We start from the raw sequence: 16,547 nt of genomic DNA on the forward strand, positions 1-16,547 counted from the left end.
TGCCTTTTTTTTTTTTTTCTGCTTCTTCATCTTCTTCTATTACGGTGATGTACTTGTATCTTCAGTCTGTTTGCTCTGATGTACAATTGTAAAGCGCCTTAAGCATTTAATCAAAGTGGAGAACGGCGCTATAGAAATTGTATGTATTATTATTATTATCATTATTATTTGCTCCTGTGGACTGATGGGATCATTTTTTCTTCCTTGTTCTCAGCTGCATTATGGAATGATGAATAAGTTGATTATTTGATCACAAATGTTAATTGCACACACAATACTTTTAAAGAACAATTATTCAATGTGATTTTCTTCAAAGAAGGCCTGAGACCGCAAGACCAAATTTTGAAAAACTTGTGGATCTTGAGCCTGCTTTGTCTTGAGTTGAATTTGTGAAAAGCTTTGTTACTTTGTATGGGGTGCATATCTCAAACATAGGGCAAGCGTGCAAAATACACGCTAACAGGTTCTTCAGACAATATATTGAGTTATGGACAGTCAACTGCAGAACATAAGAATAAATATGAATGTCATACACTTTGCAAAGCAGAGATATATGAAGTTGACACAGTATTAACACTTCTCACTCAACAGCAATTGCTTGTGTATCACTCCACCTTTCCATATACATAACCAAATATATGAGAAAATTTTTCACTTACTACACATAGTGACAGCTGACTCATGTTGACAAATGTGATTTTCTAAGTTGTAATATGATATATGAGGACTAACAGACAGCTAAAAGATCTCACAGCAGGAATGTTTGACAGCTGAATTATGTTAAAGAAATCTATATATAAATATATATATAAATATATATATATTTTTTTTAATTTTTTTTTAATTTTTTTAATTTTTTAGTTGCAATATGAACTGGAGTAGCACTCTGAGAGCGCAGACCTCCACCAAGCAGCTACTTTCCACCAATGATCTTGTTCTTCCATAGAGATCAGTGATTTCCACCCATATGTGTGCATGCTGAAAATCACCTGATTTCCCAATTAGAAGCCTTTTGATACGTCATAAACCCTCAGCTGTGCGGCATGTCTCGCCCTAGTAGAAACTAGAGCACACACTTTAGTGCGCTATAAAAACCTCAAAAATGCGCAGCTTGAACTCCCAAGTTCATTGACCCAAACTGCTAAAATATCGAAAATCCTTCATAAAATCCATAAAAATTTTCTGATCACTACCAAAATTTAATAATCTGTTCCTTGTGTCATTTTCAACCTTTCCTGCAAGTTTAATCTAAATCTGTTCACAACATTTTGAGTTATTTTGCACATGGACAAGCAAACAAACAAACAAACAAACGGTAGTGAAAACATAACCTCCTCCCTTGGCGGAGGTAAATATCAGCACGAGCAGACAACTACATGATCCCCCACTAGAGATGTGTAGAACAAAAGACAATAACATAGTCATTGGCAGAAATCAGCCAAATAAGAATGAATGGCTTATTACCTACCACAAAGTCTGGCTCAAATGAACCATTATAAAACATACCATGTAATTCATGAAAGCACTCAACACCTACACTGTAGATAATTACACTACTGAACACCAAATCATAAGGCATTTCACCGAGGAAGTGTAGAGTTGACTGAGAGAGAAAAAAATAAAGGGGGGGGGGGGTCCTCCAGTGTCAGAATTTAAGGCTCTTGCAGTGCTACTGCATTACTGCAATTTAAGGTCTGAATTGGCAATTCACCAGTGGTGGTATACAGCATGGTTATGCCATGTAAAGAGTACACTTTGATTCATGACACAGGCTTTGATCACATTGCACCATCCATGTGAAGCTATACTTCATATACAAGACGGCAGAGTCAAACCAGGTCATAAGCATATTTGACACTCAAAATGATGTCTGAGCTAGAATACATAACCTAGATGAAAGACGATTTTTCATTAAAATCAAGAATCAATCATTTTGCTGAGTTCTAAAAGGTACACAAACAATCCCCCCCCCCCCAAAAAAAAAAAAAAAAAAAAACCCACTTAAATATCATATGAAATATCATATAGTAATCTCTTCAGATTAAGTGCTGTGACTGGCCACAGTGGAAGCCTTACACTGTCAAAATTTTCTTGCCACATATCTTTTCACCCCGCGGCCCCTGCTTCGATGACCCCGATGACACGGGCAAAAAGAATGGGGGCACGGGGAGTTTGGTCATGCTGTCATAGAGGGGGCACTTCTTGAACTGGCAGGGGAGGTCCCGCCAGATGTACCGCACGGCGACACCTTGTCCGAACAAACAGGGGTCCTTGATGTTGATGGTGGAGTTCTGGAATGAGCTGGTGATGTTGGAAGGAGTCCAGGACATATTCCCCTGAATGGGACAATCTGTTACAGTCTGTGCACAGCAAACCTAGGAATGAAGACACATATTGAACCTTTGAATAATTGATTACATCTTTGGAATGTACTACCATTTGATAGAAAAAAGGTCATGAAAACAAAATGTCATATTTTGGGGGGTGTAGGACCTACTGTTGACATGAGCCATGTCAAACCCATCACATACTTGTTTCTATTAATAATGATAATAATATGAATTTATATTGTGCTAAATCAACTTTGTAGAGTGCTCAAAGTGCATACATCCTATTATTACACTGGTTTCCGGATACATTATTTCCTGCCAGCACTGAGTGTTCACTCTCCACTCCCTGGGGAGCAAATCTCTTCAAATTTGTTCCCCAGTACTTGCCTATCAAAGGTAAGTGCAGGGGACTCTCACTATAAAGAAGTCCTCGGGACCAGCAGTTTTCTTTCATTTTATTGAAATTTTGCCATAGCTGAGCAGTCATGCAAACAAAGATATATTGATGATAATTTTTTTTGGACCTGAATTTTTACTTTGTTGTAACAAGAATTCTATTATAACCCTGTTTGTCATAACAGGAGTGCACTGTACTTTGGAATAATATCACATGTGTCTTGTGAATTATTGTCATGACAACCTCATGATGTGCAAATGCTTCCACATGTGTACACATGAATGTGTACTTTGGCAGCATGGCAAGTCATGAAAAGACTTCACTTCATAATAAACATTTCCCTGTTTCCAAACAATATCATTAGGCCATTTCTAATCAATCATTCTACATGATGAATATCACAAGGAATATAAAAATGTCATGGATACACTTTGAAAATCAAATTCAACTTCATCTAGTCCCAATCATCTCATGGCATGCAGATTCTAAAAAAGATGACAGTACTAATAGATAAATAAATAAACAACTAGAAATGTCGCTATGGCGACTGGTATGCCTCAGCCATAATGTATGATTCTCCTATAGGTCTATATAGTATGTCTTGATAACGTGTGATGACAGTTTCATCTAATTGGCAAAATATTAAAATGGCATGTTATAGTGTGTTGAGTGTTCACTTTCCCTGAACTAGATTTAATTAGATGAATGGCTACATTTTCTATGACAGCATATATTTGGGGATTTGAAGACTTTTACTCGACTTTTAACCCTTTTATAAGTCTATGCATTGGGCAATTTCAGGGTATAGAGAAAAAATGTAAACTAGACTTGGAATTTGTCAAGACTGACAAATTAGGTGATCCGATTTGTTTTAATCGATGATTCGAGTCCTGATCGCAATAGGCATGACCATATAGGTTTCATCTGTGTTTAGAGACATTGGCCGTGTGATGTTTGGATTCTTATTTAGAAAAGAGAGTCAGGTCTGCCATCTTTGGTATCAAATTCGGTATACACTATAACGAAGATACAGAATGAAGTATATTTGACCATTGACCCAACTTTGCACAGCCAAGATGGCATCTGAGCAAAAAGTGGTTATTTTGTGAAATGGTTCTTGTAACATGGTCTTTGCGTGTGGAAAATATGGGAAAGATAGGACATGTATTCACCAAGATACAGGTTGAAACATTTATGACCTTTGACCCTAATTTACATACCCAAGATGGTGTCTGATCAAGTAGTTGTTATTTTATGAAATAATGTACGTGACATGAACTAAACATGTGCAAAATATGGGCGTGATAGGGGCTGGTTTTCTTGACTTATTGCAAAGAAAGTTGCAGAAAGAAAGAAATATCTCAATACATCGAAGATAAGTATAATTTCAACCAATTTTTTTGACGTGATATCGGCGCCGTATGAAAAAATGGAGGGTATAGTGACGATAGCCCAAAGTCTGAGCTACAACATATTACAATCTGGGAGAAATTTACAGAAGAGTAAGTGAGCTAGTGTTCGATAAAGACCGTCATGTCAATTTTCATTTCCAGAAAAATTCCCTCCCATAGAGATAACACGTAAACTGGTTAAATTTGACAAGGTTACATTATATCTATTTTCACGAGGTGAAGACATCATCCGATTAAAACTTTGATGAACAAAACTTAAAGAGTATTACATTGGCTACAACATACTAAAATCTGGAAGAAATTTACCGAAGGGTAATTGAGCTAGTCGTCGATAAAGACAATCATGTCAATTTTCACATCTAGACAAATTCCCTCCCATAGAGATAACACGTCATAATGAAGATAAAGAAAGAAGTACATATGACCTTTGACCCTACTTTGCACAGACAAGATGGCATCTGAGCAAAAAGTGGTTATTTTGTGAAATGATTCTTGTAACATGGTCTTTACGTGTGCAAAATATGGGAAAGATAAGACATGTATTCACCAAGATACAGGATGAAACATTTTTGACCTTTGACCCTAATTTACATACCCAAGATGGTGCCCGATCAAGTAGTTGTTATTTTATGAAATAATGTATGTGACATAAACTAAATATGTGCAATATATTGGGCTGATAGAGCTTGTTTTTCTTGAGTTATTGCAAAGAAAGTTGCAGAAAGAAAGGAATATGAAAATACATGGAAGATAAGCTTTAATTTCAACCAAGTTTTTGGGCATGATGCCGACTCCGTATGAAAAAACAAAGGGCACACTAACGATAGCCCAAAGTCTCAGCTACAACATACTAAAATATGGGAGAAATTCACCGAAGCATAAGTGAGCTAGTGCTCGATAAAGATAGTCATGTCAGTTTTCATTTCCAGAAAAACTGCACTCCCATAGAGATAACACGTAAACTGGTCAAATTTAACAATGTTACTTTTAATCCCTTTTTACGAGGTGATGCCGTCATCCAATCAAATTGTTGTTATTATATATCTGAAAGACCATTTAATAAGCTACAACATATTGAAATTTGGACGAAAATCAACTAAAAAATAAGTGAGATATGCTTAAATGAATTTGAAATTTGATGACGTCATTTTGAAAATTTACTTTTTTTACTTTATTAAGAAATTTGATATATTTTAATCATTTTTCCAGCATTGCCAACCCATGAAATGACATGTACAACTCATCAGCTTTCAGAATATGTAAAAAAAATGGGGGGTCACCGTCCATCCTGACGAGTAAAATCGGATTTAAAATTGGCAGTTTTTTTGCATTGTTGCACTGTATATCGCCATTGACGCGCGCGCGGAATTTCAACTTTGACGGACCCGTATGATGTCATTTTGAGTGGGATTGACTTGAAACTTGGTAGAAATATTCCTTGACATTTCAGACATCCGATCAAAGTGAAAAAACGGGAAATTTTCATTGCATATGAGCTGTGCGTGCGTATATGTGCGCGCGCGTACGCGTCCGTCCGATTTTTTCAATTTTTCAAAAAATGCTCCAAATGGTCTGAAACGTGTGCAAAAAAATTTTGAGCTCGATTTGAGCATACAAATATTTCAACGCGCGCGTACGCGCACGTTTTAAGGGAAAATATGAATTCTGAAAATATGAGTAGAATGCGCATAATTTGAAATATATGTGACGTAAATTTCATCGAAAAATTCCATTCCATTAATGACATATGATTGAGAATGTGTTTTTATATAATGACGTCATAGTGACGTCACGGTCGACTGATAACTTTGATTTTAGTTCGATTGCCGTCTTTGGGACATGATACATATATGGTATGATTTTGACATTGATAGGAAGAGGACTTTTTGAGCTAATCCATACACAACTTTTGAGGAGAAAGAAGAAAAAGAAGAAGAACAAAGAATCAGTACAGATACAGAAGGTGATCCCAGAGGATACTCGGATCACCTAATTCTGTATTAAATAGAAAATTTTTAAAATTTTGACGTGGCCTTTGACCCTATGACCTTAAAATTTCCAAGAGAATAACTGTCAGGCAGAACATGCATAGATATCAGTTTCATGATGATATTGTACCTTCAGCCACTTCCGAGATACATGTATGGAGGAAGAAGTAAAATTTAGCACTTTCATTTGACCTTTGACCTTCTTGACCAAAAACTTCCCAGAGAATCTCTAGTGGGTAATACATATGTATACACCAAGTTTCAAGAAAAAATCTTGCAAGCATTGCATAAATATGATGGAAAAAGTGAAATTTAATGAGTCGATCTTGACCTTTGAGCCCTGATCTTTGACCTCATGACCAAAAAATTCCCAAGATAATCACTGCCAGTCAGTACATGCATATGTACTATGGTCCATGAAGATACCTGGAACCATTTCTGAGGTATGGAGAAAAAAAATGAAATTTTAACATTTTCATTTGACCTTTGACCTTTGACCTCATGACCCGAAATTCTCACAAGGGAATCTTAATTGGGTAATACATGTATGTAGTAAGTTTCAAGAAAATACCTTCAGGCATTGCATAGATTTGGGGGAAACAGTGAAATTTTGAGCACTTGACCTTGACCTTTGACCTTGAGCATCTGGACCCAAAGGTTGATAGGCACTACTTCACCCCCTCATACATATACCTGCCAAGTTTCATTAGCACCTCTAACTGTTTTTTAGTTATGCTGTCCACAAAACTGATTACAGACGGATGGACAGACAGAAGGATGGAAGGACGGACAACCCGAAAACATAATGCCTCAGGCGACACTTCGTGGCGGAGGTATAAGAAAGAACTACTTCACTCATGCTTCAGAATTCTTACATCAAATCCTTCATTGTTGATCAAGTCCAGCTGGACCTTTCCTGAGTTAAACTGGATCTGGATCTGGTTGGTCATCCCGACAACGGAGCTGGGGAAGGGGCCCTGGAAAGTGACGTAGGACTCATCGTAGGCCACAGCACGAGCACCCAGCAGGAGCCGGGCTGAAACATCCTGCTTGTCTCGTGGATGAACTCTGTGAGAGAGGGAGACATAACAGGAAATAATGGCTTGATACCAGACCAGTCAAAAGTCTGCACAGTAGGAAAGAGCAAGAAGCTAATTTCTTCCTCCTCCTCAACATCTCTGATCTAATTGCAATAAATTTCCATCATGTATTTAATCAATATCAAAGAAAACACATCAGCACATCCCCTATTGAAACAAAAGGGCAGAGTTAAGCTTCTTCATTCATATGGGTATTGAAAAGCTGGAGAAAAATAAGATTTCAGCATATGTATACCACGAACTATTGCAGTGGCTGGGCTTACCAATATGCTGTAAGCTCCAGAGTGTGGTACCAACAAACTAGCAAGGATTGCTCTTATTATCATTATTATCAGTACAATCTGAAGTAATAGAATATATACAAGCACCAGCAACTGGACTGGTAACTGACGCAAGAGACAGCTTTAAGTAAAAACAAATGAAACTTTGGCGTACGGTCCGTAGGGAGATTTGACATCGGGCAGATCAACGGCAACAGTCATGAAAACACCGGGCATCATGGGGTTGGGCACGTAGCCGTAGTCTGCTGTCTGGTGCCAACGCAGGGACGTGAAGTTGGCGTTGCCTGGTTCTGGGTGCTCGGAATTGCACAGCTGTAAGATGGATGACAAATGTGACAACATCACAGGCACTGCCCTGATTGATGCCCATTACGGATTGGTCTGATGGCTAGAATTAGTGTCAGGATACTCCTCATCACAAAAATCATCCCTTTTAGAGACTGACCACAATGTCACATGACTAAAAAATGAATGCCTGGATGATTTTGGTAAATAAAGCAAGATTATCACATTCTTGACCCAGGAACAAAAACAATGTATACTAAAACAAGGCAAGTTAGAGTAGTGAAAATAGCCTCAGTTCTTTTTTTTTTCCATTCTGATGAATCAGAAATAAAGAGGAGAAGTAGAGTCGTCTTACTCCGTTAATATAATTTTATTCCTTCAGAATCAGTGTACTTTACATTGACAGGCAGAAGTGCAAGTATATATGCCGTAATTTTAAGATTTTGCACAGCCACATCATATTCAAATTCTTGGCATATTTTGTCAATAAAGCCTCAAAACTTCAAACACATTTCAATGTCTCATTCCCTAGATAAAATCCTGAGAGTGCTTGTGCAAGTTCTTCATTAACATTTCTTTATTTCTTTATCATAATTAATGAAATATACTCCCACAGTATGAGAGCAGGCTATTGGACGGAAGATAAAAGCTGGCCATACCTGGACAAATCCAAACGGAAACTGGTCACTCATGTGCTGACCAGTGCCGATGTACCACTGCTCACGCCAGTCATTGATCATGGCCGGAAAGAGACAGTTGTAAGTCGATGGGTCAGCAACAGCATTATCTTCACCTGGACATGAAGCGAAACAAGCAGTTACAGTTGTATACATCCTACAATGTACGTGTACATCCAAAGATAACTTACAATTTAACCCGTTCCTTCTGCAATTCTGAAAATACCTTTAATGTCCCCAAACGAGATTCTTTTTGCCCTCGACAGAGAATGGACAGGTTGGTAATCCTCCTGTGCGAAAGCAGTCAAGCAATGCATGTATCCCAACCCCACGGTCAACTACATGTGCCTTTGAACAATGGAAATATTGATTGGGTGCGATGTATGAATACAGCATTCGTTAGTGGGCTCACAGACTCTTTTGTTCTACACAAAACCAGGCACCTGAATGTGATGACTGGGGTTCAGCGAACGCAGAAATCTACTGACCTCAGCTTTGATCGCTTATGTACATGTTCATACGAGTTTTGTAGCAGACCAAGGGAAAACTAAATCAGAAAAAGGTAAAAAGTGCTGATAGAATAAACTCTAATCTTTTAATCAAACCCATTTTGGGGGACATCATAACACAAAGAGACATGAATCTAGGCCACAAAAGCAGGCACTATTGTCTTTATCTTGGGAAAATGGTATACAGGGTTCCCATGTATCAGTTGCTCCCACGGGAACCTGGCATACCAGGTTCCCGTAAGGAACGGGTTAATTGTCTTAATGACTGCAAAAATATCAAACATCTCTTCTGTTACTACTTTCCTGTTCCTTTCAGGTTTCCTGTCTTTATCAATAATTTTTCTTTAAATTGAGGATTGGAGCCCATTGACTGCATTCAAGCTCAAGAGAGTATCACAAGTTCACCTTCCATGCATTCTGGCAAATTATTACATGAGGACATAGCAAACCTGGGGGTGGGGGCAGCTTTGAGGGCCTATCGGGGAGAGGGGATGGTGTTCATTTGTATATACATTATATTCTATCATACAGGTAAAAACTAGCTGCAAAGTAGGCCTAGACTGTAAATTTGTCACACTACTGAAAATGCCTCCTAAGTTTGGTGACAAATTTAGACATGTGTTTTCAGGAAGAAAAAGAAAATGTGAAAATCAGGCTCCATTCCCCCCTTCCCCCCCCCCCCCCCCCCACCTCAGGAACTGCAATGAACAAACTCAAAACTGCAGTCATCAATCTACTTAGTCATAGCACTACTTTAGCTTATCACTTCTGGTTCTAAAGAAGCTTTGTAAAGATTCCATCATTTTGGGGCTCTGTTCCCCCCCCCCCCCCCCACATATGCATGCAGCCCTGTGCCCCTGGGGGCCCCATAATGGGAAATTATGCCCATTTATACAAGTATATATTTTCTACACTCAAGCGATAACACCTGTCAAGTTTGGTAAAAATTTGAAAGTGCCTGTTCAAGAAGATGAAAATGTGAAAAACGGGACCAAACTTGAATCTTCAACATCCCCCTACCCTACGGAACTGCCATGAACAAACTCGAAACTACAGTCACCAATGTACTTAATCACAGCAATAACATAGATTATCACTTGAGGTTTCAGAAGAAAAGATTGGTAAAGATTCCTCAGTTTGGGGTTTTTTTTTTTGTCTGTCTCCCCCTCTCCCCAAGCCCAACCCCGGGACACTGACATGGTTCTTGCTACCTGCCAAGTTTGGTGAAAATCTTTCATGGGTTTTTTGCCCCCTCCCCCCAAGCAGCTGGAAACTATAGTTATGAATGAACTTAGATGAACTAAAAATTGAACATTTGTATTAATGTGCACTCCTATTGTGAAGTCCATCACCTTTTTCTCCAGTGTAGATGATTTTCTAACATCATCTCATCTTTTGCCTGGCATCTTCTCTCTTGTTGCTATGGAAACAGCATGATTGCACTGACCTTGATACCAGATGGCTCCCTTGATACTCATGTTGAGGAGAGGGTGGATCATGGCATTCCACAGGATGTAGTGTGCTTTTGGTCCATCAGAGAGAGATGGCTTACCATTGACCCTCTCCTCAAATTTTGTTTCATTCAGCCTCAATGGATGAGAAGACCTTTATGCATATAAGGACAGAACAAGAGAAAGAATGAAAAAAGTTACATTGATCCTTTCCTTTCCTATGTACCCTTTCTGTGCCAGAGACTTTGGACAGTGTGCACATTGCAGTGGCAGTGGCAGATTGAGGGGAGGGGAGGGGCACTGGCTGTGTGCCCCCCTTAATTTATTTTCTTTTTTCTAAATAAAAGAAAATAAAATGAAGGGGGGGGGGGGGGCACACCGGGCCCGCACATTCCCCCCCCCCCCCATCTATAATTTTGCTCTTTAAAAAAAAAAAAAATACAAGTATGCACCAGATAATTGCGCTTAAGCCTTTTTCTTTTAACTTAATTTGTTTTCTTTTTTTGAAATAAAAGAAAAAAAACAAAGGCTGGCGCACCGGGCCAGCACATTCCCCTGTATAATTTTGTTCTTTTTAAAAAACAAGGCAAGTGCCAAAATGTGTCTCGCCCATTCGCGTAGAAGAAATGAATGTTTTTCTAACTCCCAGTAGTTAATTGACCTCGCCTATGACCTTTGACCTTGTGGTGACCTTCAACTTTCAAAGGGACATTCACCAGCCAAGTTTGGTCACAAACGGACATATGGATCAAAAGTTATGAGCCATAATCGAAACGTGCCGTAAAAACTTAACATTGGGCCCTAAAAGTTTGTTGACCCCGTCTGTGAGCTTTGACCTTGTGGTCACCTTGAACTCCCCAAGGGACATCTACCATGTAAGTTTGGTCACAAACAGACATATGGACCCTGTCTGTGACCTTTGACCTTGTGGTGACCTTCAACTCCCCAAGGGACATCTACCATTTAAGTTTGGTCACAAACGGACATCAAAAGTTATGAGCCATAATCGAAACACGCCGTAAAACTTAACATTGGACCCTAAAGTTCATTGACCCCTGCCTGTGACCTCTGACCTTAAGGTGAGCTTCATGTTTGGTAAAATGTGTCACTTTGTATAACCAATCTTCCCTCCAAGTTTGATTGAAATTGAAGTCCTTAGTAGAGAGTTATTCAAGTTTTTGTAGCGTTACAGACAGACGACGGACAGACGCCGCAGGCGACCCCGTAGTTTCCCCTCACCTCCTGTGGGCTCGACAAAAATTAAAAGTATGCAACAGAAAATTGCGCTTAAGCATTTTTTCTTTTATTTTTGCTTGTCAGCCGCTCGACCCCGGAAGTGGTACAAGAAAATTCCTGTTAAGGTCTAGGTGATCTGTCTCTTTTTTCTCTTCTTCTTTTTTGCTTGTCAGCCCAAGAACATAAAAATGCATGTTTATGGCACTTTGTGATGAAATAATATTTGCCATACAATGCTTAAGAAGCTGAGAAACAAAAAAAAAAAATCAGGTGTGAGTTTAAAAAAAAAAATTACAAACAATTATTTACCATTGCTTGTAAGCAGCTTCAGAGCTCAATGGTGCTGTCATATTACACTGCTTCAACACCCGTGTTGACGACCAAGATTCAATGGGAGTCCCTCCCCAGTTTACCGAGATCAGACCGATGGGGTACTGCAGGTGATCGAACAGGTCGCGGCCAAAGAACCAGCACACAGCTGAGAAGTAAAGCTGAACTGCTGCATTGTTTGCACCTAGGGTAGCTGAGAGTGATAAAGGCAAGGAAGAGAGATTAAAAAAAAAATGTAGTTTCCACAAACGCTATTCTACCCACAAACAGTTTACACACTGTCCTGTTTCTGGCTTTCTCAAGTTTTACTGCACCGGTTACTTACCAAGGCCGGCGCCATGTTTTCAAAAGTGGGGGGCCCATTTCGGGGTTTCATGAGCTAATAAGCAACAAAAAAAAAAAAAGCCTTCAGAGCAACTTCTGGAGTGCCGATTCCGGGTTTCTTGAGCTGTCTTCAGCACATCTTTTTCATTCCATTTCCAGATTTCTTCAGCTGACAAGCAAAAAAAAAAAAAGGTCTTCAGCACAAAATCAAAGGCCTTTTACGGCGCTCAAAATCAAAAGCCTTATGGCGCTCAAAATCCAAGGCCTCACGGTGCCCAAAGATTTCATTCCATTTCATTCTATTTTTTTCTAGTGCCACTTCCGGAGTAAAAAAAGTGGGTGGGGGGTGCAAAGTGGTGACAACTTCAGTATTCCGATGTACGGGTGCTAAAAGAGTAGGGGGGGGGGGCGGGCGGGCAAGCGCAATCCCTGACCATCGCTGCAGAATTCAAAATACCAGATTTGAATGATGTCGGTTGTGCACAAATGCGTGATCAAAATCTGTGCGTGCGCCACATAGAGTTCTGTGGTGTGCGCTGCTTGAGTGTCTGCAGCACGGTCGTTAGCGTGACCTTTGAAAGTGCAATGCCGATCATGCTCCCGATTATCCAAATATGGCCATGTCAAGAAGACAGATCTACTGTGCTCACACGCTGCATTTAATCTTCGTTTTTGGTAAGTTGTGAATTGTGTATGTCAATATCGATAACAAAGATGTGAAGTCTAGTTAATGAAGATTGTCTTTAATGAGTCTGAGGTGACAAAAATTATGTCATGAATCAAAATTCAATGCGATCAACGTGCATTTCTGTGTGTTTTAGATCCCAACTGGTACAGTCCTGTCGCGTTGTGTACAGTGACAGGGCTGTGTATAGTTTACAGCAAGCCTTGACATGTCTCACCTGGAGAGGGCAGGGACCAGGGCTCGTAGATGCTGGTGAGGTCATAGAGGGGCGTGGTGGACATCACCTCCGTGACGGCTAGCAGCCTGATGTTGGTGTATTGGTAGGACTTCTCGAGCTCTTCACTGCTATTGAAGGCCTGAAATGTTTTCACAACATGGGCTATTTGATTTCATTTGTGGAACTACACTGCAAGTGCCAGCTACCAGTACAGATTCTACTGAGGTATTGTTATCCACTGAACACCTTGCATGAAAGAGTAGTTTGACAACTGTCTCAGCCAAGGGCCTATCTTTTCCCCTTAAAGGTAAAGTTCAGTGAATGTTGGTTTTACACAATAGATTGAAGTGACTAAAATAATATAAAACATAATTTTTTTGTTGGCTCATTTTTTTCTTCTCCTCTCCTTTGCTTTGCTCCTTTGTGTCAGTGCATAGAAATATCGTACTAAGTACTTTAGACATATGTGACCCGCTACAACAAAAAGGTCCTAAAGTCGCGCACTGTCGAAGCCGTGAAAATCGAGTTTGAAGTCAGAGCATTAAAATTGGTCAAAACTTACGATTTTCTGATTTTGATATATTATTGGAGTCTAACATGTCTTCTATCATCTGTCGAAATTTTGAAGCAAAATGATCAAAGGAAAGATAAAAAAATAGCGTTTTTCTGAGCCATGTTTTTGGTGTTTCAACGAAGCAGAAAATGGTTCGAAAATTTGGATTGAGCGCCACAGATAGGTTCCGCCCCTAACAACGACTAGAGTGATCTCATTGGTCAGTTTGCTGCTTGCTGCTAACCGAAGCGTGAAGCTCGCACACTGCCCAGTCGACTGGTGCACGTGCAGGCGGGGTGCGCTATGCTCAGCCACTTCTCACATCCTGGTCACTGATTGGTTGGTGAGGAGACTGCCGACGCTGATGTGTTTGAATGAACTCTTCGGGGGTTGCTAGGGCTTACCTTCTATTGTCCAGAGGTGAAAACTGACTTGTGTGTCTCTTGATGGTGATTGCGTCGAAAGGAAAACTTTTGGGGCGCTTTTCTCGAAACAGTGCTTTTCCAGACGTCTCAACATACTCTCTTTTAAACATCAATATCTCCGCAGCCGATTATTTTTATAAAATGTGTTATATATCAATTTAAAGCAGAAAGATTAGGGGATTATATCATGCAATTTTCAAATAATCGACCTCGCCCGACTTTAGGATCATTTTGTTGTAGCGGGTCACATATATGTGTCAACATTGGTGTTACCATTAATCTGCTGGTTTGAAAATACTGGGTGGGTGATAATACTGATGTTGTATTATCATATGACTCTAATGGCTTTCTTTGCCCAGTTTAAAACAAAAATTGTTGCACAGGATAATGTACTCTGGAAACAGAAATTTTTGCATGCACAAAACTTTTGAGAATTTCAAGAAGTGCCAAGATTTGGGAAAGTGAAATACACATGAAAGTTTTTGTCTACACAATGCATTGAATGCCACTTGCCACTTTGTGAAAGTTTCATGGCATGAAAAAGGCCATCAGCTCCAATTCGCGAAAGTTTCATTCAACGAAAGTGTCTGTTTTTTTTACAGTAGAGGCCGGATGGGCTTGCCATTATTGCTATCTTAGATACTGAGATTGACAAGATGCTGGTTGAAGGGGGTTTGGTCTACTCACAGCTTTGACATCCAGCGCCATGTTGCTCTGGCCACTGCACACCCACACATCCCCAAACAGGATGTCCTGGAGTTCAATGACCTCCACCACCCCTCCATTGTCTGCAGTAATTTTGATGGTGAAGGGTCCACTTGGGGGCTGTGGTTCAAGGGTCACTTTCCAGACACCCTCTGAGGTGTAGGAAACTATCACAAATTGAAAAAAAAAATGAATAATTGCATTTGTTAGTAGAACAATAACTCTAGCTAAGAAGAGTGCAATCCATACGGTTCCCTTTATTTAGTTGCATTTCATTTCATTTTTTTTTTTTTTTTTTTTTTTTTTTTACAATTGTGTACTTCTTTTTGAGCATAAAACACTGGTCATTAAACTACTAAAAAACTACTACCTACTGATCCCCTATTTGTAGGCTGATCCAGACCTCACTATCTGAAAGATCTACTGCTTAAACAAGGTCATTTGACTATGAAACATCAGACTCATGTAACAATAAGCTCACCCCTTCTTTAATATAAAGTTTGATTAAAACATGATTTATGGTTCTTGCATGACATCAAAACTGAGACGGATACCTCAAAACTGACGGATGTACATGTATAACCCATAACAAATGACTTGGTGTAAGAATGAAAGGTTTGAGGCAAACATGTCACTACATTGCAGTGAAAACTGAAGTAGAAGTGAAAATACTAAGAGTAACAATTTCATGTGGGCTCTGACATCTTTACCTGTGGAATTTTAACCTTTGTCCCCATTATCTTTGTCAGTAGTGAGAGACGTTGCACCACCAGACTTTGGTTGATTAAAATACCTATAAACCTTGGGATACTCACCAACTTCAGCAATCGCTGTGTATTTCATTTCCTTGAATATCAGAGTGATGTTGGTGGCTAGTTTAGCAAAGCCCCAAATGACAGCACTGTCTGGAGCCCTCTGCAGAACCATGTGATCAGAGTAGTATGTGGCCAGTCGAAATGTATCTGCAAAGGAAAGTTAAACAGTCCAATAAGTATGACACAAATCCTGGATGGGACGTGAATTTCATCTAGCAAAGATTCAGTAACATCAATACAATACCAGTTTTCGAAGCATTGAGCTTAATGATGGTATCAGCATCCTTCCTGTAATTTTAATGACTACTATTGACTAGATATATTGTACTGCCAAGTTTAATAACATCTCTATGTGTTCTGCTAAATTGTAACCTTGAGTGGTTGAACAGTGTTATACATTCTGGTTAATACAAATACAATCTCTATATCTCTTTTGCTTGTCTGATACTTTCTGAACAATTTCACTGCTACACTGTATATCTTTATTAAAACAGAAGATGTAACTGTCAAAACATGCTGAACAGTAAGATAGCTGATAACAGCAAAGTTATCAGGGTCAGCACAGATTGCGACATCCCACGACAGCTACGGTACTTCAATTGATTGCTACGGTCACTTTCACTGCACTGCAACAGTGACGTGTATCGCAATTGTGATTCATATAATTAGGGCTATATTTCAAATGTATTTTTCTTTACTACATATTTGACATCCATAAAACGAGGAAATCACTGCAACCACATCACATGAAAGTCTCGTGTCTGAAAGAAAAATCAAATGAGCTTTTTTACCCCTCTCTACCATCATGATCATAGTATCATCACACT

The 16,547-nt window shown here is 39.4% G+C and overlaps 1 protein-coding gene across 1 annotated transcript; it reads right to left on the reverse strand.

Moving 5' to 3' along the window:
• Positions 1–2,072: 2,072 nt before the first annotated feature.
• On the reverse strand, positions 2,073–16,524 carry LOC140232916 (sialate O-acetylesterase-like). Its single transcript, XM_072313027.1, has 10 exons — positions 16,512–16,524; positions 15,721–15,867; positions 14,888–15,072; positions 13,223–13,361; positions 11,982–12,189; positions 10,427–10,584; positions 8,453–8,586; positions 7,663–7,820; positions 7,003–7,195; positions 2,073–2,375 (listed from the first exon to the last, which is right to left on the reverse strand). The coding sequence occupies exons 1-10, from the start codon at positions 16,522–16,524 to the stop codon at positions 2,073–2,075; spliced, it is 1,638 nt and encodes a 545-aa protein (XP_072169128.1).
• Positions 16,525–16,547: the final 23 nt, after the last annotated feature.

This window comes from Diadema setosum, chromosome 9 (assembly GCF_964275005.1).
Source record: "Diadema setosum chromosome 9, eeDiaSeto1, whole genome shotgun sequence".
NCBI lineage: Eukaryota > Metazoa > Echinodermata > Echinoidea > Diadematoida > Diadematidae > Diadema > Diadema setosum.

Coding starts and splice junctions, on each gene's coding strand:
- LOC140232916 (XM_072313027.1), bottom strand. Junction 13,362..14,887: donor TGGCGCTGGATGTCAAAGCT/GTGAGTAGACCA, acceptor AAAACATTTCAG/GCCTTCAATAGCAGTGAAGA. Junction 2,376..7,002: donor TCAACAATGAAGGATTTGAT/GTAAGAATTCTG, acceptor CTTCATTCCTAG/GTTTGCTGTGCACAGACTGT.